Genomic DNA, 25,281 nt, shown 5'->3' on the forward strand with positions numbered 1-25,281 from the left:
GCATCATATGTACAATGGACCTAGTCTTGCTGTGCTGGTGCCATAGCGTCATTCTGCACATTGTGATCCACGTGACCAAATCAGACCGGCTTAGGGTCAGAGCTGTTGTGCATTATCTTCCTGCCATCTTTAAGAGTGTAGGCCTTGTCATTTAGATATGAACTTGCGTGAACTTCTCTGTAAATTCACAAGCATCTCACCAATGTAAATTGTTCTGAGATTGCCAAATCCCTTTCCTGTGAATGTGAGAGTCATGCGGAGTTTGACATTTTGCTGGAAAATCTTAGGCTTTCTCTTGGCAACTCTGTATATACAAAGTATAGTTCCTGCCCAACAACAGCAGTTGCATTATTAAGAAGAATGGACATGTGGATGCATTGACAGGTTTTCACTTTGTTTTTCCTTCCCATGCATCCCAAGTTCAGCCTACTTGCTGAAGAAAGACCGTATTGGGATTGGGTAAAATTTTGAGATAGTGTCACAAGTATATACTTGTAAGCTAGCAATTATGTCTTATGTGTTATCAAAATTTTTCATACCTATGTAACTCAAACCATTTACACTTTTGAGAGCTCTGAAATTAAAGGTGAAAAATGTAAAAATAAGGAGGACAAAATGGAAACACTGAACCCTGGAGCACAAGAATGTGAAATTAAATCTTTAAATTCTGCAAGTTTTGAATCCTGAAGTTGATGTGGCTGTGATTTTTTTTTTTTCTGTGTTTCCCTCAGAAAGCACAAATCCATTGAAGAAGAGACATTTTTATAGGAATGTGCTAGGTCAGGGGGAACTTATTGGGAAAAGATTCAATATATCTAAGTTTATTCTCTCTTACTACCTGATGGTCATAATATATTACTGGACTATGAGAAACTGTAGTTGAAATCCTTGATCTGAATTCCTCTTGCAATCCATGCTCCGAAGTGAATACTGGCTATCCTCCTGCTGGACCCGATTCATATTGTGTAAATTATTTACTAGAACAAGAGCTCAGATGGGTGAGTAATCTGACCGTCTGCCTGTAGGCAGTCCCTCTGCTTCTTTATTTAAAATCCATCAGTCAATCCATTAATAAATCCACCTATCTATTTATTTATCTACCTATCTAAAAATGAATTGGGAGATAGGAGGATGACAGCTATGGACTTCCATGTAGACCCTTTATTTATTGTCTTCTTTTTCCATGAAGAATGTCATTTAAAGGGTTTGCTCTTGTTTTGGTTCACAATCCAATCTTTTGTTTAGATTTGGAATTCGGTGTATTGTCTGTCTTGCTTGTCCACCATGTTTGAACACAGATTTGAGTTTCACTTTTTACCAGCTTTTTGTATCACTGTCTTGTGTTTTGTGTGTTTCCTAAACACTGTATCTTCAATTGGAATTTTGAATGAAATTTAACATTTGTTTTCAATCCTGAATATTGCAATGATCAAGAAATGAGCCTTGGTGGCAGAGTGTGGGTGTGAGGATGATATTTTTCCTTATCCTCAGCCTTGCATTAGGTGGCAATGGAAAGTTTCTTTTCCTCTTGCTGCTAAAAATCCACATGTTGATACCTGATAGGAAAAAAAAATGCTATTAAGATTACTGTATTTTTCATATGCATACACTGTGGGTTATCTCTGGCTTGAGATTTTTGTTTGTTTTTAAATGCAGGCCAAGTCAAACCCTGCGGTTTAGCAACAGTGTGTATTGTGTATATAGGGATAATGAAATACAAGTTTTATTCCAGAGTTCCTTTCTTAGTATCATTCTGTTCTCCTGTGGCTTGTTCACTTTGTAGATATGAATTATCTGTGATTTTTTTTTCCTAAGAACTTTTGAAGGGCTCCAAGTTACCTGAAGCAAAGGTTACACATGTGAAAATACAGTGCTATTATTCTAGACCTTTGGAATATTATTGCTCTACAAAATATATGTAGGCTATTAGAAATGGCTGTTTCATGATGTACTACGTACTGCTTGTTACTTCAGGACTATAAAGCTTGATCTGCTTGTCAGTCTAAGCGGACCTAGTACACAGTAAACAACCCGCACAGTAAATCAAAGTGCCATGCACTCACCACAGAAGTCATTTTCAAACAAAACATATATCACATTCAGTCAAAAGAATGTGTGTTAAATGTCCCCATTATAAATCATAAGTCAGAATCACAGAAGAGTGATTAGTCAACTTGCAGGTATTTTTCCATTTATATTGCCCAGTAAAAGTAAACAGTTATTTTTCATTTTTTTATAGCTCTTTAATACAGAAATATGTATTGATTTGGGATTTGCTAGGAGTCTAAGTTTTCATATTGTTGATTTGCTAGGAGTTAATAAGTTTTCATATTGTTGATTCTTTCAGATTTCTAGTTGTTGTCCAATAGGACTCAAAAACAATATACGCTTTCGTCACAATCTCCCTTTTTCCTTCCTTTCACAGAATATCTCCATGCATAACACAGTTGGAGGAGCAATGGCAGGACCTGGATCTCACCAGCTGACAAATACAAGGATGCCAAACCATGACACCAGTGTTGTGATTCAACAAGCTATGCCATCTCCTCAGTCCAGTTCTGTCATTACACAAGCACCTTCCACAAATCGACAGATTGGGTAAGTCTGTTCCCTTTTTTTCATTTCTCCATTTTTCTGGATCCAGCTTTTGCATGCAGGACCAGATGTTGTCCTCTTGGTTTCTAAGGAGTTTGCACTTGCTCCTGCCAGCATACAGCAAGAACCACTTTAATATACATTCCTGTGGGGAAATGGCAATAATACAACATCTACTCCAGATTTGTCGCTTTGGTTCAACAGGGGCAGAGTGCTGTACTTGTAAGAAAGTCCTGCTTTCTCCTTAAAAAAACAAACAAACAAACAAACAAAAAAAACCTCAACAACAAAAAAACTGCTTATAGTACTGTTCCTGTAACTGTTCTGGGAAGGCAGAGGCAGAATTCCTGATGCTGATCATTCCACTTCTTTCAGCAGGAGTTCTACTCAGTACACCAGGTACTCGGTGCATATAAAGAGGGCTACCAGAGAAAATAAAAAAGTTCATTAGGATAAATAGTTCGGTACAAAGACCTCTGTGAGCAGTTTGCAACTATGGATCTGAATTTAATCCCTCAGATTGACAGTATGGATGCTCACTGTATTGGCTTGAATGTCTACTTCCAGCAGACATGAGGTCTTCATAAATCACGATAACTCACTTTTAATTGTACAGAAACTGCCCAGACAGTTTGAGGATATGTTTTTTTTTGGACACACAATTCTAAGAATTTAGACTTCTTATGCATGAAAACATATGGATAAAAAGATAAATCAGTGGACTGAGAATGAAGCAGCAGCCTAGATTCATTAACTGTCATTTGTAACTTGGTCACATCCATTTATACGATAAGTGCAAAAGCAGTCTCCATCCCCAGTCATTGTCTAAATAATTGATGAGCAACTTGCTGTTTCTTCGGAGTAAGACTGAAAAGTGAAATCCTGGCACTGAAGTCTCAAAGTCCAGCTATTGTTCAGTTTTCTTTCAAGATTCTCTGTGGCTGGGGCAGAATACAGACCTCAGGCTCTTCATCTCCCAGTGCCCTGGTGGCAGTGATGGCTTTGGCACTAACTGCTCCAGAGGTGTTATATCACAACATTGCCATCCACAGTTCCTGCTTGCCAGTCCTCTTGGCAAGGCTCCTTTACTTCCTCTTTTCCTATTGTTTCAGGATTTGGCTATTAATATAGAAATCAGTATGGATGAGGTAAAAATATGTGATCGTTGTGCCTTCATACGTGATATATATCAACAAAACACCATGTTCACTGCAGTATCTTCCACTTGTGAAACCGAAAGTTTTTATCTTATGCATGTCCTGCTCTGTTTGAAGATGGGCTGACAGAGGGGAGGAGTAAGAAACAGCTTCTTTTCCAGTTTTAGTAGGAAAAACAGCTAATTCTATTATTTGGGTTAAGGTTGATAAAGCTCTTGTTCTAATTGTGAATTAATAGGCCTAGTGTTAATAATGACCCTAATTAAAAACAAAAACAAGAATAAAACCCAACCAATTTTTAATACTCCGTAATGAGGTGTTTTATATGGGACGTTGTTTGGCTTCCAAACAATTGTTTCTATATAATGAGAAAAAAAACTGCATGTGGTTTTGCAAGACCCTGCCAGTCAGGTTTTAGGATTGCATTGTTTCAGGGCCATGGTGATTAGAATCTCCAGAGTTGGAAGGATTGAGGATAAAAAGGCCTGTTTCCTAGTCAGTGGTGAGTGTCTCGTTTGGGAAACTTTTGTCACTACATATCTTAATTCTCCCATGTGACTGATTCCCACAAATGTTTCCAAACTCTGAGTCTAAAGCTGCTCTATTAGTAGGCAATTGTCAGCGTTTTAGTCTCTGTGTGAGATGGTGCGTGAATGAGACTTATGGTATGACCTCCAGCACACTCCCTTCCCCATTCTTCCCTCTTCCTAGGAGGTTTTGGTTTTTTTTTTTTCATGATGTGTCCTAAGAGATAATTGCTGCATTTTGGACTTCATCTACTTGCCAAACTGTTGAGCATCCCTGTTTGTCTTCTTTTCCTTCAGTCTTTTCCCTGTGGTGTCTGTTTTATTTATTCAAAGAACATATCTTGTCATTTCAATTTATCTTCATCTTATCCTTCTAAATGTGCTAAGAATTATATCCAAGAATCATTGTGAGGAATACGGGCTTGACAATGGTTCCAGTATTAGGCAATTGAAGATAAATGCAGATGGATTCAGAAAATGTTTATGAGTTCTGCCAAGTGTGGTGGTTTTAGTTTGGTCTTAAAAAGTTTTGATTGTTCAGCTTTTTAACAAGCCCAAATCTGAGGTGCTCAAATAAGTGGTTTTGGGTTGGGCTCTCTCTCTTTTTTTAAGACATTTGAAGTTGCCCCAAAGGGTAGATGAGTCTTTACCATGGAGAATTGTGCCAGGGAATAGCCTTTTTAATGAGCAATAAAAACAGTGGAGAGCAACTGGAGCACTGAGTTCTCTAAGAGCAGGATCAAGCCCTAAAGGTTATATAGAACCATCTTGCAGCAATATTCTGATTTTTATCACAACCACAAATATTTTAGTGTCAGACTACGGCCAAGCCACCTGCAAATGTTTGTGATGGCCTTACTCCAATGAAAACAGGGAACAGCAATGAAAGTCTTCATTGAGACCCTGCTCTCAGAGGCTGTGCTCCAGTAACAGAGAATGGGACCCACCTGTGCCCCCACACAGCTCACTTCATGGGGGGGGGAGGAGTGGGTGAGTTTGCAGCAGCTGATGTTCCTGAGGGATGTCATTTTCCTTTCCTTTCTCCTCCCTCCCTTTCTCTCCATACCTCTCTTTTTCCTGTCTTCTACTCTGGCTCTGAGAGATTGCATATAAAATGAGATATTGACACAAGGCATGGGAAAACATGACAGAATGAGTGCTGCTGGGCAAGCCTTACTGGCACAGCACATATGCACACATTGTTTCAGGTATTAAGCTTCAGCTACTACTGAACAGGCATCCAGCCAGATTAATCAGAGAAAGGGAGGACCATGAAGGGTAATAACTTAAAAAATAAGACAGGGTTCAGTCCCACTTTCCTCTCTCTATGTACCTGACTGAGAGCCAGCAGCAACGTTATTGTTGCAGCAAACTGGTGGGTAGGCATAAAAGTGTGAAATAGTATTTACATGGGGAGGAGGCCTCCTGGCCACCCCTCCTCCCTCCCCCACCAACTTTTTAGCATGTGGGAGGAATGCTGCAACTAGTAACTACTTGTGCTGATGAAAAATCAGTTGAGGAACACTTAGCAGTGAAGGGTGTCTCTGGCTGATTAATAGCACATCATTCGGAGATAAGATACATGGAGGAAAAGCAGTAAGACATATGGAGGAAGGGGAGAAAAGATGATATAAGACATGCATTTGTCAAAGGTATAGAAAGGCAGATAAGCCGAATCAGCTCAAGATACAGGACTCTGAAGTGGTGTGTATGATAGCTGTTTGTCTCTTAAAAATAAATAAATAAATAAAAAAATAAAAAAACCCCACAACACTCATTCTTTTCAGTGACAAAGCATTCAGCAATGGATCTGAAAATTATGGTCAGACAAATTAGCCAACACAGCACTCTAACTGTTTTATTTGGGCATACCTTCTGCTAGGTAATGTATCTTTTGTAAACCAGTGAGGGCTTTCTAGGCTGTTGCAGCCTAATGGCTCCGCTTTCCCAGAAAAAGTAAACTGCTGCTGTTTTTCAAGTTAGCAGCAGACATAACAACTAGTATTTGTTCCAGCTTGAAACACATTGGTACTGCTCTATAGCTGAAAGGGAACGCGGGAGGATTCATGGTTGTCACAGATCCAGAAAGTTGTTAACGCTGTACTTAAGGCAGAGGGAGATGTGAGTCCAGCTTCAGTGAACTCAGACTCCAAAGTGGACATAGAGTCCATAGAGTCTGTGATGCAGATCATCTGTTTTCAAAGTGTTGTAGAGCATTTTAATCAAGATAAGATGGTCTCTTGGCACAGAATCAGAAGGAAAAAATTGCAGCCACATTTGATGAAATGCAAGCAGGTAGGAGAAGGCAACAAAAGAAACTTTGGAGATGTCTTTGGTTCCTTTATGTACTGAAGAATACGGTACCAATGGGAGGGCAGCGTTTCAGTCCCCATGTGCAGCATGGATCTTAACATCTATGGATTTCCTTCCTGTTCCTCTCTCATGCTGCCATACATCTCTCTTTGTTTCCAGTTTATAATCCCCGGAAGCCCGGGATAAATGCCTGTGTTCCAATTCATGTATGTGAACTGAAGCACCATAGTATGTTGTGAGATGAGAAGAAACAGGGAGAAATGAAGTACTAAATGGCCTCTTGACTACTTGATCAAGTCTGTTCTGTAGCCTTGGTTGTGGAAGGTGGAAGAACAGCCAGAAGATCAGTGGAAGGGGAGGAAAAGGGAAAGGTGGGAAAGGAAAGCATCTAACAGTGTCATTCTGTTCAAGAATATATATATATTTGTCTTTGTACGGAAGGTTGGAGCTGTATTCCCTATTTCAGTGCTTCTGCTTCTTTTTCTTCTGCTTGTTTATGCCAGAAAACATTTTTTGTTGTTCCTTTTACTGCACTGACCTCAGCCAACCTTACCATGGAATCCTGTCACACCACATGTGCACAACAGCCACAAAACTGTGAAGCCCAGGTAAATTTCTTACGAAGTTATTACAAGTGAGCCATTTGCAGAAACAAGTTGTCTTATAGCTAAGGGCTAGTGAACAATGGTGTGGGAGAAAATGTAGCCTGATAGATAGATTCCTTCAAGCTATTTCTTCCTTTTTGGCTAGCTGCTGCCCAGGGCCACATGTTTACCTGCATGCTTAGTTGTGCTGGTCTGCGTGACATTGGGAATCTCTGTTTGCTCCCCAGCTTCCCCTGCTGTTGTTTGCAGCGACATGTTCAGGAGCTGCTGACTCAATCTCTCCTGACACTGCTGAGTCAGGAGGAAAAAAGGAAAAACAGCACCAGTGTTTCAGACACAGCACAAAGGGATGATTGTTAATGACTTCTCCTGTATCCCAAAGTGCATACTCCTGTGCCCTCCTGAAAACTGTTTCTTGCTGTAAGGACTGGGGAGAGGTTGGAAGTACTGACGTACATCAAGGTGACTTTCAGGGGACTGAAAGGAGGATCATTAGCTATGTAATAAATAGCCTGTCAGCCAGGAAGGGAGGCAGTTTAGTGTGCTTCTTATTTGACTTTTGAAGTCAACACTTATCCTGGAAGTTGCACGCTTGTTATACATGTTGGTTAAATTTATTAATGCATGATGTATGGCATGTCTTGTACTTTCTATTTAACAAAAGTCCTAAGCTTATTAGAAATATTGCTTGTTCATAGCAACAATAAAACCTGTGTCAAGGACATTGTGTGACTTCCTGGCCATTGACACTTTCATAATCTTCTGTTGTGAAGAGAAAGTAGACATCTCCCTCTCCTGATGGTTGTTTCAGTCAGGTTGTGATGCCACATTCTAGAGAATGTCTGTATTAGTGTTTTCTAAGGAATGTATCATGAAAGTTTGTTCAACCCAAGAAACATAGGAGAGCAAGGTCAGAATAGGTGGCTGCTCCCATAACTGTGTCTGAACAGAAATACCAAGCTTTCACAGGCACAGATTAACTCTCTCATCAGAGTGAATCATAGAATGGATAAGTTTGGAAGGGACCTTAAAAATCACCCAGTTCCAACCTTGTGCTGTGGGCAGGGCTGCCACCCACCAGCTCAGGCTGCCCAGGGCCCCATCCAACCTGGCCTCGAGTGCCTCCAGGGATGGGGCATCCACAGCTTCTCTGTGCATCCTGTGCCAGGGCCTCACCGCCCTCTGAGTAAATATTTTTTTCCTAATATCTAACCTAAACCTCCCTCCTTTTAGTTTGAAGCCATTACTCCTTGATCTATCACTATCAGACCATGTAAAAAGGTGCTTCCACTTCTGCTTATAAACTCCCTTCAAGTACTAGAAGACGGCAATGAGATCTCCCTGGAGACTTTCTACTCCAAGCTAAACACACCCAGCACCCTCAGCCATTCTTCATAGGGGAGGAGTTCCAGCCCTCAAGATAGGACTTCATAAATAGGACTTAAATATGATAAACTAAGCAATCAATGCTATATTCTCTGTATTAGTGGTTAGTATCTCTTACGTACGTACCTCCAGTGTGTGTGTGTATATATATATGTATTATACACAGTGTATAAATCTTCTTTAAAGGTGTCATCAAAATTTATAGTCAGATATTCTGATTTATATGACTCTTTGAACTGAAACAGATGTAAAATCATTTTCGGATAGAAGAGGATCTCAGAATTGCAGTGGGTTTGATGCAACAGATCAAGCTTTCCTAGACCAGAAATGATCATTAGAGTTCTGTACAGCCAGATCACACAGCTCTGCTCTTCGTCACAAGTTTGCACTTAACATGCCCTGATGCGTGGTTCCAGTGTGTGTTTTATCCAAGTGTCAGCATGTTTGACAGGTAACTAAGCTGCAATAAAACACTAACTAAAACAGTACAGACCTTGTTTGGTGTAAGGTTTTATTTTCTTTTTATTAAGAGAATAATGTTCAAGTTCCAGAGAAAGAATCGGCTTTAGAGATGCTCCCTCGTGCCATGTCACTTCAGAGAAGGGCTTAAATGTTTGGTGGAGGTGGCAAGATGACTATAATGAGTGACTAAAATGTGAAGCACTTTATGTACAAACAACTATGATAAAATGTTATTGCTCACTAACAGGTGATAGCTGTGTCTGTTTCAGTAAGGGAATTGGCATCAATGTGGTAAACAGAAACCTCAATTTTAAATGCTTTGTCTTGTTAGTGTATTTTTGAACACTTTCAGAGGAATGTAAAATAGTGAAAAACAGTGTGATGAATGCAGAATGATTATTTTTTTCTTTTTGAAGCTGGAAGTTGGCTGAAAAACAATAAGTGCCTGTGGGCAAACATAGAAATTGTGGTCTATGTACAAGCTGTATGGATACAATTTTACTACCTGTGAAAGTAGACCTCCTTATTAATTGATGAATTGAGTTTAGAAATTAATGGTGTGGTATATATTTTGAGCAATGTTTAGTGACAGTCTGCCCAGATCAGCAAGGAAGTGGTGATTAGTTAGAACCAGCAGGTAGACTGAGAAGTGTTCACTTTGAGTGCAGGAAGAGTGTTCCTTGGAATAGGAAAAAAATTTGAGAATGTGCTTTAGAAACATTTACTGTTATGAGCATCTGTATTCTGCCAACAGAGACCTTTATTCTGAGCTCGTATAAATGAAGTGGAATTTTGCCAGTAAAAAAAAAAAAGGAGTTGTGTTAGTCCAGTTGTAGGATCCAGGTCCTAATTGGTTTATGAAATGAAGGGGGCAATCTTTGAGCTATTACCAGCTTCCTCTGCTGTAAGTGAAGTGAATCGCAGCTGTCCTGATAGGGTCCATAAAAACTTGGCAACGTAATAAATGTTTTCAGTGGACAGTTCTCCAAATGAGCAGAATCCAAATCTCTAGCTTATTTGACAGTCTTTATAGAATTGTATATACTTCCTGGGGAATTCTGATTTATATTTATAGTACTTTTATCGAATTCATTAACCATAGCATCCAGGCTGACCAGTGCTGTAAATGTCAGGACACCAAGTAACATTCTTGGTTTTAACTCTACAAATTGAGATACTGTGTGTACATATCAGATGTTAGATATAAGAAAAAGATTGTGCATGTTGTTTCTTTTCTCCCTTTCCTTGCTCATATTTTTTTTTACTTTGTGTCCATGTCTTTTTCTTTTTTGAGATTACAAAAAAAAAAGCACAGCATGAAATGGTCCAAGATACATTTTTTTTTTTTCCCCTAATGCTTCTAATCCTACTTTTATGCAAATGCTAACTTTCAGGCTTTGTAAATTTTCTTCAAAAACCTTGCAGTTTTCTGGAGCCGGTTGGATATGTCGATCCTGACTTCTCAGTAGAGCTGTTTTTCTGAATTATTTGTTCAGCTCCTGGGGGGGTTTGAGAGTGTTTATTTACATCTAAGAATCAAAGACACCACTCCCCAAAGATGCCAGGCACAGGTTCAAGTCCAAGCTGATGTTTTTGAAATTGTTGTATATATTGAGGAACTCACCATTTTCCAGGAAGACCGTTCAGTGTTTGTTTAGAAATCTGTACTACTTCTTTGGCTTTGCTGGCATTAAATGTTTTTACTTAGGGGCTGGATATCTTAAAATATATAAATTTTTAATTGTTCCCAGAAACGTCTGTGATTTTCCAGGCTAAGATAAAATGATCCCACTTTTGAAAGTAAGGTGACCTAAAAATAAAACAAATGGAGAGCATCATAAGAAGTTTCTTAAAGAATGAAGAGTTGTTTCTGTGTTGGCTGGGCTTGGAACTCACACTGTTATGAGTGTCCATTTTCATATCTGTAGCTGGGCATTTATACAACATACAGACTGAAGTTTCTCTCTGTGTATCAGTCCTTGTATGCCAGATGTTGCTTTCACATCTTAGACTTCTGTCTCTAGTGTCTAGAGGCGAACCATGCCACTGAACTTCAGGTGCAAGTTGATGTCCCTGGTGCCTCTGATATTAAAGGAATGCAGCCAGGAAGAAAGTGAATATCTATCCCTGTCTTCTGACAGGTGGTTTCTCATACCATATGTCACTGGCCTATAACATGCTGTAAGGTTGTTCCGTGTATTGCATAGGAAGGGAGATGAATAGATCTGAATGGCGCTGTCATGGAGCACCTGGACAGAGCTGCACAGGGAAAACTTCCCTGACATGCACATGGGCAAGGCTTGTGCTCTCACTAACTATTTTTGCACTACTGCTGGCAACTGCAACTGCAGACACGAAAAGCTGACTTAATGTTCCTGAAGGAGGCTCTCTTTAGATCACAGAATCACAGAATTGTAGGGGCTGGAAGGGACCTCTGGAGATCATTGAGTCCAACCCCCCTGCCAAAGCAGGCTCCCTAGACCAGGTTGCACAGTCAGGCATCCAGGCGGGTCTTGAACATCTCCAGAGAAGGAGGCTCCACAACCTCTCTGGGCAGCCTAAGTTGGGCTTCATTAATTCATTATCACTGCAGGTTGTTGATCCAACTTCTTGGGGTGGCCCAAATAAATAAGCATTCTGAAAGTGACAAAAAGTATCAATAGTCTTCTGGTGTTCAGTCAAACAAGAAACTCAGTTAAAATCAACAGGCTGTAATGGATGGCTGACTCTGGATGAATTACTGATTTGAAGAAATGAGCTGAGTCTGATAAGTAAGACCAATTTTGAACCAATTTCCTATTATTTCTCTCACATAATACTCTCAATTTTTGCTTGTTTCAAGTGATTCCATTTGCCTGAGGTTACATGGCACAGGTATTAAACTAAGTCTGTACTGAAGATATGTGATTTGTACATGTAGAATCAGAGCTGGTTAGTGTGTACAACAAATGGAAGGGTCTTGTGGAAAACTTTACTTCCTTACAATTAATTTCTTCTTTAGCCTCTTTTAACTTCTTTTTCTGTAGTCCATCCCAGGCCCTAGGAAGGAGACCTAGGATGCCTTTGAGTTTGTGATCTGTGGGGAAGTAAAATCTGAAGCTGAATAATATTTAAAATGTGAATTAGTGAAGAAAGCTGGAAAAATGCATTCATTGAGTTCCCTTTTATGCCATACTAATTTGATGTGGAGAAAGACATGGATTCTGGGCTCTACAACAGGGAAGAAAATCCATTCCTGCTTCCAGATTTTCCCCTGGCTTCTATATAATTCTGTTGTTCCAACAAGAAAGTTGTGACTCAAAGGATTTATTCAAAATCTATATAAAACATAATTAGCAAAGTTCATTCCAGAAGCCATCCAGTGAAACTATATTTCTCTGTGGGAAAAGCTGGGGTCCCTTCCAGTCTGGTCTTTTTCTACAACCAAGTAGCATGGATCTTTCTCCTGCATGTTAACGCAACATCAAGGGTTGTAAGCCCTTAACTCCTCTAAAGAAGATGCTAGAAAAAAATACTGAGCCTAAGCAAAACCCATAAATGTAGGGAGAAACAAAAGCAAAAAATTGTTATATAAAATAAAACAAGTTGAGAACAAAAAAAAAAAAAGCAAAAAAAAAAAAAAAAAAAAAAGATTTTAAACCCCAAAGGAAGAAAGTCAATTTTTGTTTTGGAAGAAACATCCCTGGAAATATTCAGTGTTCCTTATGACCAAATTGGGAAGCTGTTAAGATGTGTCCTCGATGACACTGTAAATGACTCCAAGCCAAAAAACTAAGTTGACTTTAAAAACTTACTGCTGAGTGTACATTTCCTTCTCGCTCCTTCTGCTTGCCCATTATATGAACAGAAAAATGGAGACACCCCTGCTATGTTTACAGGCCCTGCCTTGTTATTTGCATGACGTACAGAGAGTTGAAAGCTGTATAGCCATCACTGCTTATTGGAAAAACCTGGAACTAATTAAGGGACCTCATGCGTTAGTGCTGGTGTGTTCGGCAGTGGAAATAATGAGCGAGAACAGTTCTACCAGTGAAGAAGAGTGCTTTGTAATAGAACTACAGAATAATGACAAAAGCAACAACAGTTCTGGGGCATTGGGATGAAAAATGTTGACTTGAAAAAGTTTATTACATTGGTTTTTAGGTTTTGTGTGTGTGTTTCAGTGGGAATAAGACAATTTAATTTGTCTGAAACAGATGATGGTTTGTAATGCTTTTACTTGTTAATGATTTACTTTCTTGAGTGAAACTTATGAATTGCAGTGGAAGTTTCAATTAAGTAATTTTCAGTGTTGGGCTATATCATTGTATTACTGGGTCTACTTTGGTCCATTCTATGATGTTTTCTTCAAGAAATTATGAGCACTGTGTATCCTTTTCATGCTACTTTTTCAAAATCCATGCTGTGTGTTCCAAAAACAAGAAAGCAAGCCAGGCAGGCCAGGGGACTTTTAGTATTTTGCTACTCCTTTTCTTCCTACAGTTCTTCTGAGCTGTCTGCTTAATACTGAATTTTAGCAGAGCTGCTCCCAGAAGTTGTGATAGGGTTTTGTTTACAAGTTGGGTCCCAGGACACAAGGTGAGAAAATAAAGTCCTGTTGTACAGTGCCTTCCTGGTTGTTGCTGAGATGCGTTGCGGTTTTCTGGGTGGGAAGCAGTAGTAATGCTGTTTCACTCCAAAAAGGCATATGGCACGATGAGGTGCAACAGAGGGGAGAGTTGATGGGTAAATGAGAAGTCATCGTCATTAAGGCAACCCAGTGTATTGTTTAAAAAAATAAAAAATAAAATAACCAGCCAAATGCAACGATATGAAATCAGGTGAAGGTCAGTCTTTGAAGATTTCAGGTTTTGTGGTAGTTTCTGTTTGCAGTTCCTTCTGTGTCCTGTTCCACATCCCGGATATATTTTTTGTCTGACACTTGATGTGACAGCGTGAGGCATTTGTGTGTATGTGCACGTGCTCCTGCAAGTTTTTTTAAGATACCAGAGCTCTTAAGGTTGTTCGTAGATGCTCATCACCTCTAGTTTTGCAGAGTTTCAAGGGGATGTTATCTTTTACTGGAAGTTGTGACATTTCCACTCCCAGTTCAGTGGTGGCTCCAGGGTTCAGACTTGCAGCCTCAAAATGAACTAGACTGAAGGGTCGTTACTGTCAAGAATAAAGCCATGTATTGTAACTGAGAGTAATCAGTTTGGAACACATTTGCAGATTCTTTGTATTAGCTTTATCAAGTCGGGCCATCAGAGAGCAGATAGACAGGTAAGACTGAAAGACCTCTGAACCCAATTAAAATTGTACCACAAAGAAATCAAATTCATGTGGTTTACATTTCAGAAAGTTACATTTGGTGGGCTGTACTTACTTTTATTCTGTAACCTAATGCAGACCATGTGAACATTTGAAACGCTTTTAACAGTTAAACCAGCTCAAATAACACAGAACCAGAGCAGCAATAAAGAATGAATTAAGACTGATTGCAACTACAGCCATTTTTTTTTCCACTTAAAGAAATATAAATGAGTGATATATTTGAAAGCTACCTTATATATACTAATTTTGTCTTCAGGCTTTAGCACTACAATAGCCACTCTCTTATCTTTTAAAACAAATGTTTTGTTTAAAAAGCAATTCTAAACCCACAGGCTTTTATTTGCAGTGTTTCACAGTAAGTCTGGATGTACAGTGGAACCATTATTATTCCCACTGATGCACATAGTTTGGGGATTGGTCATACAGCTCTGAGATAATTCTGAGGAGCTGACATTTAAAATACTTGGCAGAGCAAGACCATGAGTATGCAAGGATAAGAAAAAAGGTGTTTTATTTGCTGTCCCTTTTCTGAAAACCAATAGATGTCTTCATTCGTGAACACTCTCTGCTTGCTGACATTAGATAGGTGTTATGTGTGGAGCAAGCATTCGGCTGGTGCGATCTGGTATGTGTTTAGTTCCCCTGTTTTCTGAACAAAGAGTCCTGAAGGCTTCAGAGTATTGGGCTGGAGGTGACAGTGCTAAGTGTGCCTAAATGCTGCATCTAACTTCAGGAGAATGATACTGTTTGCATCCAGGGGGAAGAAAATGACTGGCTTAGTTAGGACCCAGACCATTCAGTAGATCAGTCTTCTCGTTGTTTCCTTCATAACAACAATTTTCCAGGACACTGGGAGGTCTTCCTGGCATTGGGGAAGGCGATCGAGCCAACAGCTGTTGTCTGTGTTGCGTTCTGTCCTAGCGGAAGAACTTCATAGGGCCCCAACCCTTTCCTTGTATCTCCTAGACACTGAAAAGCAAATCCCATGCCATTCTGCTTTTTGGCACAGAGCCACCTGGCTATCAGCAGCTGAGCCCAGCTTCCTGGCTCCATCCTACAACTGCTGTCCTGAGTGGATACAGCTCGTTTTTCCCGGCAGCTGTCCTGATGTGTCCGTGCAGCAGCTTTCCTCACTGTTCCTGGTGCAGAGCTGGCTGCCCCATTGTCTTTGCGGCCCCCCTTTCCCATAAGATTTTGGGGCTGATGTGGTAGAGAGCATGTTCAGGCATGGGTCTCTCAGTTTGGCCTCACTGAAACCTAAGACTGTGTATTACCGAGATTATTTCTGTGACTGCTCTTCTTTCCATGGGACACGGAACTCAATTAGCATTCAGGAGGGCTCTCCCCCTCCTTGGGGGGAACAGCTTGAGGATCTGCTGCCATGCTTGCTTTTCAGAGGCTGATCATTAAAGAGGAAAGATCTATGTTGATTTAAAAAAATTACAATTTTTAAAATCTCAATTGCAAATGTTGCAAAATACTTGTTTTTCTTTGAAGAAATATTGGCTATATCACCATTCCTAATCAGTGGCTGCTGCACTGTTCCTGAAGTGTAAGCTCTTTTAAGGTGTTAATGTGGGGAGCTTGGGCTGCTGTGGCCCCTTCTCAGAAATGGTGGGACTGGAAGAAAATCTCCATCTAAACAGATAGACCAAACCCATCAGAATGGGGAAGAATCTACTTCCCGCTCTCTCACTTTCGTTTACTACTTGGCTTGGCAGGTAGTTTGGGATGCTTGTGCTGATTCTCTGGGAGAGGTATCTCAGTCCCAGCAAACAGTCTTTTCCTATTTTTTTTTCTTTTCCAGTTTTAATTGTGTTTGCTCTTGTTGGAGAGTTGTTGGGGCTTGTAGTTGAGATTTTTCTCTGAATGTAAGGATTTGAAAGGTACTGAAAATAGGGGATAGGTCTCTCTTACAGGTGCAGAAGTATGGGAGCTGGGACTAGTAGCTATTCCAATGTTGTTCTCTGTTGGTTGTACAAGGAACAACAGGCTTACTTTGAAAGGAGAAAATCTGTGTTTTGTAAATCAGTTTGTGGCAGTTATTTTCCTTCTGAAAATAACAAGATTAATGAAAGGTTCTAAACTCCGTTTTATGCTTTCAGTGATACATAAAGAAATGACTCTTCGCAGTGTCTGTATAAAGCAGATAGAAAAGTGGAAGTGGGGCTGGACCCAGGCCCAGAGCATTGAAATGAGAAGGCCACACAGCTAGCCATTCAAGTAGCCGGCAGCAAAGTGGAGCAGCAGCATTGCAGCCTGTAGTTGTGAGCTCTGTATCTGCTGTCCTATGTCCCTTTCTAAGCAAATTGCTTCTCATACACCCATGCTGGTTTACTATTTCTGCACAGTACATAAATAGACGACAGGCAACATTCAGTCGCATTGTTTTTTTGCGCGGGCTGACTTCGTTCAACTATTGGCAATTTTACTTATCCAAATGTAATAATAAATGGTGGGAGTCTGAATGATTAATAGCAGTGCTTGTTGAAACACAAGCAGTGTTAGGAATTAGAGTGTTTTCTCTCTCCTTGTAATGATCCAAAATTCAAGACTGTGACAAAGAATGAGCACAAGGGATGATCTGGCTCGTGCCTTCCTTTTCAGCAGATGCATCCTTGGGGATAATTTAAATATCATATTTCATCCTTGTTCTGCACACAGAGTGGAGTGGAAAGTAACTGCTGTTTTTGTATCGAAGGCAGGGGATACATTGAGAGAATAGCTTTGCTAATCCTTCATTTCAGCCTAGCTGGAGCTTCCTATGTCTGTGAGCCCAGAAAGCACTGTTGCCTGGTTCCCACACTGAATGACCTGGCTCTCTGGGAAATCTTTGAACTGCATCTCTTTCAGCACCTCTCTGACAGTGCCTTCTGGCAAGCTGTCCTGACTGAGACCTAATGCATGAGAAACATTGCGATGGGACATGCAGGTTTCTATGAAGGCAGAAAGCTTTCTTCTCGCCTGGATGCCTGAGCTCAGTGTCTGATTTTATGTGGAGGGAGTGGTGATAGGGTGGAGGGTGAGAACTGATAAATGCGTTGACTGTGAAACATTTGGAAACACTTGAGCATGAGCACTTTTCCATTCTTACCCATTTGCTGCTTTCTCTGAGTGCAGAGAAGTGATGGGTGAAAGGCTGAGATCAATTCCTAAGTTTCCACTTGGCAAAGATGAAGGGTCAGATCCAGGGAAAGCCCAAAGAAAACATCTTTTTCAGTTTCTTTCCCTTTCTTTTCTTTCCCCTTTATTAGACAGTTTAGTAATCACTCCAAACTATGGAAAGAAGTTTGGCCTCATCATTCCTTCCTTTTCCCAACACAAATCTATTTACTTACTGCTAGTCTGAGGCAATGGTTCAGTCCCTGTACCTGTGGTGCATGGGCCATGTGCTCCCTGACACTTATATCTCTACTTCCTGCCATCCCTCTGGAGAGACTCCAGGGGCAGAGCATGCTTTCCTTCTGGGCAGCAATGAGGAGTGAGCCTTGTTGCCCTTCCACCTCAGGAACTGGTGCTTGGCATGGTGTGTGCAGATGGACATCTTTCTCTTGTTTAAAGGAGCGAAATGCAGCTCTCAACATTTGAATTTATACCCAACACATTCATGTTACTGTAGAGGTTGCAAGTTCACAGAATCCAAACTAAGCTGTCAGGTAATGTGTTCTCTTCAACATTGCTGTTTTTTACTTTTCATTTTTTTCCCCTTTCTTTAGCATTGTCATTTCACCAAACTTTAAAGAAAAAAAGTCTGCTTAATGAAGCAGCATTTCATTTCTGGTGTTGTAATACATGCAGCAGTCATGGGCAGGCAGATACAGGATTTTAGAGACCCTCAGGGAAGAAGGGAGAGTTGCACAAAGAGCCAGGTCTATATTCTGCCTCCAGAACTCTAATGCTGAAGAGGTCAAAAATTTCTACCTGGAGTATATTTGGGGAAGACATAAAAAGATAGCAGACTTCACTTTAGTGTTTTACAGGAAAGCCAGGATCCGTACTGGTGCAGAATATTCCCTCCCTCTCAAGCCTAATGTGCGTAGACAGCACTGAGATTCACTCCAAGCCTTGGTAGGGAACTTGAACTCCTTGACCTTCTGGCCCAGAGATGAGCGTGCAAACAAGTGACTCTGACAATAAACAGAGAAACTATTAATAACATTAACTCTCTGGCACAAGCAATCCCAGCAACTATTTTAGATGAGAGGATGCCTGGTGAGAAGAGCATAGTGGTGACTAAGGGTTAAATAAATGTGGACTAGGCAGGATCCTGCTACATGATTCTTTTCCATTGTTTGCTGATGAGGTGCAGACGCTTGAATGTGCAGAGGTCTTTAAGTGACCTGGAATCTGGGAATACAATGCTTTTAGATGGGGAAAACTTATCTTTAGAGATACCTCCCTTCACAGCTTCATTTTCAATTACTTCATTACTTCAAAGTATCCATATTTTATGTATTTTCAATTTTAATTTGAGCAAAAACTTGATCCCAGAACCTATAATGTGAATCTGAAGTAAGTGGAGGAGGAGGAGATGCTGTGGACTGCCTGTTTTAGCAGTCCTCAAGAAAGCAAGCATGGAGGGGCTGGCAGTCACTGAGCTAGAAGCTGGCATGATAAGTAAGTAGGTACTAAAGAAGGTTCTCAAGGTAGTGTAAATGCTGTGCAGGCCATTACCTGTCCAACCAAGGGCACTTTTGAAAGGATGCCTGTTAGGAAGGACAATATCCATTGGCACAGCATGCTTGGTCTTGCTCCCAGAATAGGCAGTGTGGTATTGCATCTCTAATACTGGAAGTCAAGAAGGGCACAGTAAAAGCTTGTTCCTTAGAGGTAATCTACTCTCCTTATGTTGCTACAGTTTCCTGGAGGGACACCCAGTAAAATAGACTGGGCAATGAGCAAAGGCAATCTGACAGCTAGCACGCCTGAGAGGTCAGATTAGATTGAACACTTAGCCTTTATCCATTAGCATAAGCTAATAAATCAGGGAGGCCAGCAATGGCCAAGAAATAGCTGTGTCTTTGTAACATATCCACGTCTTAAACCAGATGGAAAGGGCTCCAGGAAATCTGAGGACTCTAGATAATACTCTAGATAATTTGAGAGCTGCTTCTCAGTGACCTCTTTGATAACCTTCACCACATAAGGATGTTTACGGGCTAAGATGTTTAGCTATGCTGAGATGACAACTTTATGGGGTAAGAAAAATAGCACAGAGTTTTATTGTTGTTCGGATGTGGGTGCAGCTTTGAAAGGTTGCTGCAGCCTTTCTGTCAATAGGACTTCTTGGAAATAATGATTTTCTGGTTAGGCCTTGGGCTGAATTAGTTGTTTGCAGTGTGTTAGTCTTCATCTGTTGTTAATAGGTTGTTAAAAAGTGAAAAAGACGTGAAGTGTTCTTTGAGCAGTCTGTTCTACTAGCCTAGGAAGTGGACCAGGTGGAAGTTATTTTAGAAGGGTTTTGCTTTGAAAGGCTGCTGGACGATCTAGCGTTTGCTGATGCGAGAGCATACGCAGTGCTTTCCCATAGTCTCTAACACCTTTTCAGCTACCCCTGGAGGCCATCACAGGCTGTCCACTAAAGGCCAGAGAATTCGGTAGAGTCTTTCCATTAGGGGAAGTTATAGGGAGTTCCTGTTGATTTACATGGAAAACCTTATTCTCTTTTTTTAAAAAAAACTTTGTCTAACTTAAATAATCTGCATGGATGTGCCTCCAAAATTAGTGGTGGTAGAGTCATTTTTACGTACTGCAAATTCAACTTGTCCCATGGAACGAGAGTGGTTAAGTGCGTTACTTTTATTTTACACCTGTTGCATAAGCACTACGAACAGTGGCAGTATTTCATAACTTTCATTAATGGGAAGGAATCAGGATGGAAAGCTTCCTCAGATTCTGTCTGCCAGTAAGACAGTTTGTATAGCCCAGTCTGGAGAAAACAAGGAAAACACACGCAAAAATATAATGAATGAATTGATACCTTCTTATGTGATAGCAAAGTTGAAAACAAGGGAGAGAATTATATTATTTTGATATGAAACTCATTTTCTGAGCATTTTGAAAAGAATGAAGTCTTGATTTAGAGTCTTCTAAGGCTACTGTAATAGAAATAATTAACCAGAACGAGAAAAAAAAAAAGTGAAGCATAACACTGTACTGTAGAATAATAATACTACTGTAATCTAGAATAAGACACAAATGTTAATAAAAATGTTAATAGGTGTCCTTTTTTGTTTGACATCTGTTTTTTGATCCAGTGGGAGTACGCTCGAGACATGCTTTCAAGCTATGCTGCTAAGGTTTTGTCTGTGCCTATGAGGGCTAGCAATGACAGTTTTCTTTTTAAATGGAACATTAAAGTCACTTTTTTCCATAGCCAGTATTCTAAGAACTGAAAACACTGTGAGGTTCATGGTCATTGAAACTCAACAGATAATAGTGGGAGGAAGAAAAGGTCTTTTACTATCATGGCAGTATTCTATTCTCTCCTCTCTCTACTGTGGTTACTTTTCAGCTCTGCTGTGTGGCTTCTTACATCTTTTAAGCAGGTGGCAGGTCCTAACAAACTATTACAGAAGAACGGCGGAGAAAATAGAATGTCTCTGAGATGTCAGAATATCAGTCTGTAGTTTTGGTGTGGGCCTTCCAGTGATGTGTCTGGGTTTGCTCTCCCTGTGGCAGCCGCCATCTAAATATGCCTGGTTTCACCTGGAATTACTTACATGTAAAGGAAAACAGGGAGACTTCTATTTGTGTTACAAATGCTGGTGCCTCTTAACTCCTGATATAGCTGTAAGTACAGGATATATATATATATATATATAGTCTTTGTCTCCAAAAGTGGTAAATTACAGTTGGAGAGGTAAAAAAATAAAAATAAGGGTAGCTATTGTCAAGTACCTGTTTGCATCAGCTTGAAAGTGAATTTGGGTACTTCTTGTTGTTGGTCTTGCCTACCACAGTTAAGCAGCTTTCAACCCACCGGAGATGACAAAATGGAAAAGAAGTTGACCCTGCTTTAAAACATGCTCTTTCAAAGAAAAAAAATGCTGGTAACTAATCCTCGCCCTGGCACAGCTAGTGCAGCTGCGAGCACACTCTGCCCCTTTGGGCAGGGAGGGACGCGTCTGGCCGACGTGCTGGCACTGGCAGGCTGCTGGGGACCTGCGTCCAGCCCTCCTGGGCTGAGGGAACGTGCTATGAGAGTCATAGGGCCTTTGGGGATGGGTGGGAGGAAGGAACGGCCTGCTAGCAAACGCATGGTAAAAGACTTCCACCTCCCAGCTTCGGAAAAGTCTTGGAAAGCAGAGTCCCATATATTCACGTCGTAATACGTGAAGTACAACAAATTTGGCTGTGATATAAATTAATGCTTCTTTTAGTGAACGTATGTGTTGTTGAAACTCATCCGAAGAGTTTGGAGAATAACTAACATAGGCCTAATAAATATGTTAGCATTATGTTGAAGAAATGATTTGGAAGCCATCTTCTTCAACTGGTTCTTAGTCCCAGTGAAGCTGTTGGCAAAACTTTTATTGGTTTCAGCATAACTAAGACATCTCCATTACGTCCTACATCCTTGATATGTAGTATTTGCACATAAGCTTTTTGCAGAGTGAGTCCCAACAGTCACGTTTACCCGGAATGTCCATTTTTGTGAAAGCTGAGGAATGGCACATGCATTTTAAAGAATATTTTGTGCTGAATTCAATCAATTTTTCTATGGCTGCTTGGTTTGTTAAAAAGATCATGGTATTCTTTTTTGCAGTGTTCTCTTTTTGGTCTTTTATTCAGAATGTGCTCTGTGAGAAACCAAATCAGCACAGGATTTTCTGGGCTATGTCACTGGTTGAGAACATTGTTTATCAATTCTGACACAGGAGCACAGAGATCTTCTTACATTTCTTCCTATTCTCCTATGCAGGTTTCCCCAAGTCCCCTCTGCTTTTCTTCTCCATTCTTGTCTGCCCTTCCTTTGTAGCTGGAATCAGGATGTTGATCCTTCCAAGTGCTTTTAACATCCTTTCCCTCCCTCCTCCCCTTTTATTCTTGTTGCTTCTTTAAAGGTGTTAAGTATGAAAGTCAGAAGGGATGAGAGTATTGATACTAAGCTACATGTTATCCCAATCACAATGAAGGTAAATTATTTGTTTATTTTTGAAAAAAATGGAAGATCATTTCTGGAAAATTTAATAAATGATTTTGATAAATGCTACCCAATTTGGGAACAGAAGAAAGCATTTAAAAAAAAAAAGTTACTCCAGATAATTACTTTTGAACTGTGATTAATTTTACTGCAGCTGATTTCTTCTATTTGCATCATGTTTCAAATCTACTCTCCCCCCTCCCCAAAGCCCGGGACGAGGACTGTGGTGCACATCAAGACCTGTGTGTAAAGATTGAGACTAAGCCACCACAGCACTTCATTCTCCCCTGTTCACTGCCACTGCCTATTTAACACCACTTCTCTGACCTTAACTGTGCCCTCTGTTTTGCCACAAAATCTGTGACTGAACCTATTCTCTTTGCTTCGTATCTTGCTTGTCAAAATGTTGGTGAAAATTTTAGGAGAGTTTTGTCACAGGCTGAAATTTGTCAGAAAAGGGGGAGCAAGTAAAATATTGCAAAGTTTAAGTCTGAACTATTTTTGAGGTCATAACAAATTTGTCTCATGGAACCTTTTTCCCTCCAGGCTTTCCAGAGGTAGATCTGCACGCAGGTCCCACGCAGCTGAAATAGGCTATGTCAGTTTCAGTACACTGCAAACACTTTGGGATGTGCAAACTTTACCCGTTAGCTAGTTCTGCTGGCTGCGCAGCGTGACTTACGTGCTCTTGTTGAGGCCCAAGCTGAACTCACTTAAGCTCAAAGCTACACCGTACTGTTTAACAAGAACTTACGATGTGCAAACTTACTTGTGATTAGTGTCATTGCCTCAGGTCTTTCAAAAGGCTAAATGGAAGGATATTCTTGAGAGATATTTGATACTTTAAATAAATATATTAATTTCACAGAAAACTGACTGTATTCCTAAATAAATTCTGAAAACGATTGTACTTAAGTCTACTGAACCACAGCTCTAGTCCTGTATTTACATTATTTGATGTGGATGTAGCCACATGACTTCCACGCTAACAAACACAATGCAGTTAAAATCACTGTGACAAGAGAACTGAATTTAAGTCAGGCAGCTGCTTACTACCTCCCTTTATGTAACGATAGAAAAATGCCTCGGCTGTGCCAGTGGGATGTGCACCCAGGTGTCTGCGATGGCAGACAGCTGCTGCAGAGCACCGTGCCCTGTGCGGGCAGTGCTTTCCTCCCCTCTGCTGTCCTTGATCTCCCGATAGCTGGGGCAGGCCGGCGCGGTGCAGCACGCTGTATCTCGCTCTGCCTGCCCCAGCCCCAGCAGTCTCTGACCTTTTCCAGACCTGATCTTCACGAGCTGACAGCAGCTTAGGCCCAGCTTGTGCCAGACTGGTTGTTTTGCTCTGTGATGTTGGACGAAACACGATGCGGTTCTGACCTGCAAAGCAAGCAACATGGCTTGTCAGAGGTCTGAAAGTCTTGAATTGATTTGTAAATAATGGGAACAGTGCTAATAGCAATTAAGTAGTATATTTTCTGCAAATCTGTCTTTTTTTCCTTTATTTTTTTCTCCCTTCTGCCTCAAATCAGAAACTGGTTAATAAGTAAAACAGCAGATTTCTGAAACACCACTTCTGTCAAGGAAACATTCTGTGCCTGAATTAACAATTTTTAAGGCACTGGTTGCTGTACAGGTCCTTTGGGTTTGTGGTATCTGTTGGCTGCTTTAAACATAACCTGTGTCAAAATGCCTGTAACCATCACTGTGGCAGTCCTGCACACAGGGCTATTGGCACTGTGCAGTAGAGCTGACACCTGGGTGGCCCCAGTCCATGGCTGTGGGGCTGAAGCCGGAGGGTGGGATGCAGGTGCCCTGGCAGAGCTGGTGGCGATGGCTGGGGGCAGAGAGCGGCGATGCAGCAGGAGGAGGACGCCAGGGCTGGCTGTGGCCGTGCTCCGTCATACCGCAGGAATCTCTGCCCTGGGTGACGGTCAGTGCCGATTAGGAAAAGGCTAAATGTCAACATTGTTCTGAACTGCTAACTGGAAATATTCCAAGAGCATTTCAGACACGAGACTTTGGAGGTTTTCTCCTCCCAGGCTGCTCTCCCTCCTCCTCCTCCTCCTTCCCCCACCAACTGCAGTAACTCATTCTGTCAAGGCCTGAGTGCTGTCCCTTCAGACCTTTAGATAAATCCTTTACAGCAACGACTCTAAAAGCTGCCGTAGTGTCTCTTTCTGTCTGTCTGTCTTTCTGTCTTCCCTTCGTCTTCACTAATTTATATGGTGGAGAGTGTCAGCCTAGTAAGGGGACGGCAGCCCTATGTACAGGATAGGGGGAGCAGAGACTGAGAGCCCTGCTTTGACACACGGGGCTTTGCTTTTTTGCAGAGGTCATTAGTGCTCTGCTTGGTGACCACAGCTTGATTACGAACACCATGGAGTGGTGACACTGTGCCAAACTGTTTGGAGAGGAGGCCTGTGTTTTTGCTCCCCTTGTCTGATTTGTTTTAAAATATATTATTACCAAAAAAGATTTAAAGAAAAATTTATTGCTAGTGAAGAGGGAACAAAATCCCTGGGGTAGAATAAATAAAATAAAAACATGAGAAGTGCATTTATAGTCCTCCTGAAAATAAGAGTGTAGTCTTAAAAAGGTTTCCTTAAAATGAAAAATGGATGACTGAGTCGCCAACTGCTACTAATCTCAAAGTTAGTGCTTTTGATAGTGACGGCTGCACTGCTAACTCTTTGTTAGCAAGGGTATTTGGTTGTAGGATAAGAGGGCTTTAGAAAACATTTGCTCCCCTGTGGTTTAGAAATTAGCTTGCGTGT

General features: G+C 40.8%; 1 protein-coding gene across 1 annotated transcript in view; it reads left to right on the top strand.

Annotated features, from left to right (window-relative positions):
* CREB5 (cAMP responsive element binding protein 5) overlaps window positions 1–25,281 on the top strand; it is a 253,101-nt gene that overhangs the window by 78,467 nt on the left and 149,353 nt on the right. Inside the window, exon 5 of the mRNA XM_021388078.1 lies at window positions 2,426–2,598. Coding sequence (XP_021243753.1) covers window positions 2,426–2,598 — 173 coding nt within the window. The remainder of the gene's footprint in view (window positions 1–2,425; window positions 2,599–25,281) is intronic.

The sequence above is a fragment of the Numida meleagris genome, chromosome 2 (assembly GCF_002078875.1).
Source record: "Numida meleagris isolate 19003 breed g44 Domestic line chromosome 2, NumMel1.0, whole genome shotgun sequence".
Lineage (NCBI taxonomy): Eukaryota > Metazoa > Chordata > Aves > Galliformes > Numididae > Numida > Numida meleagris.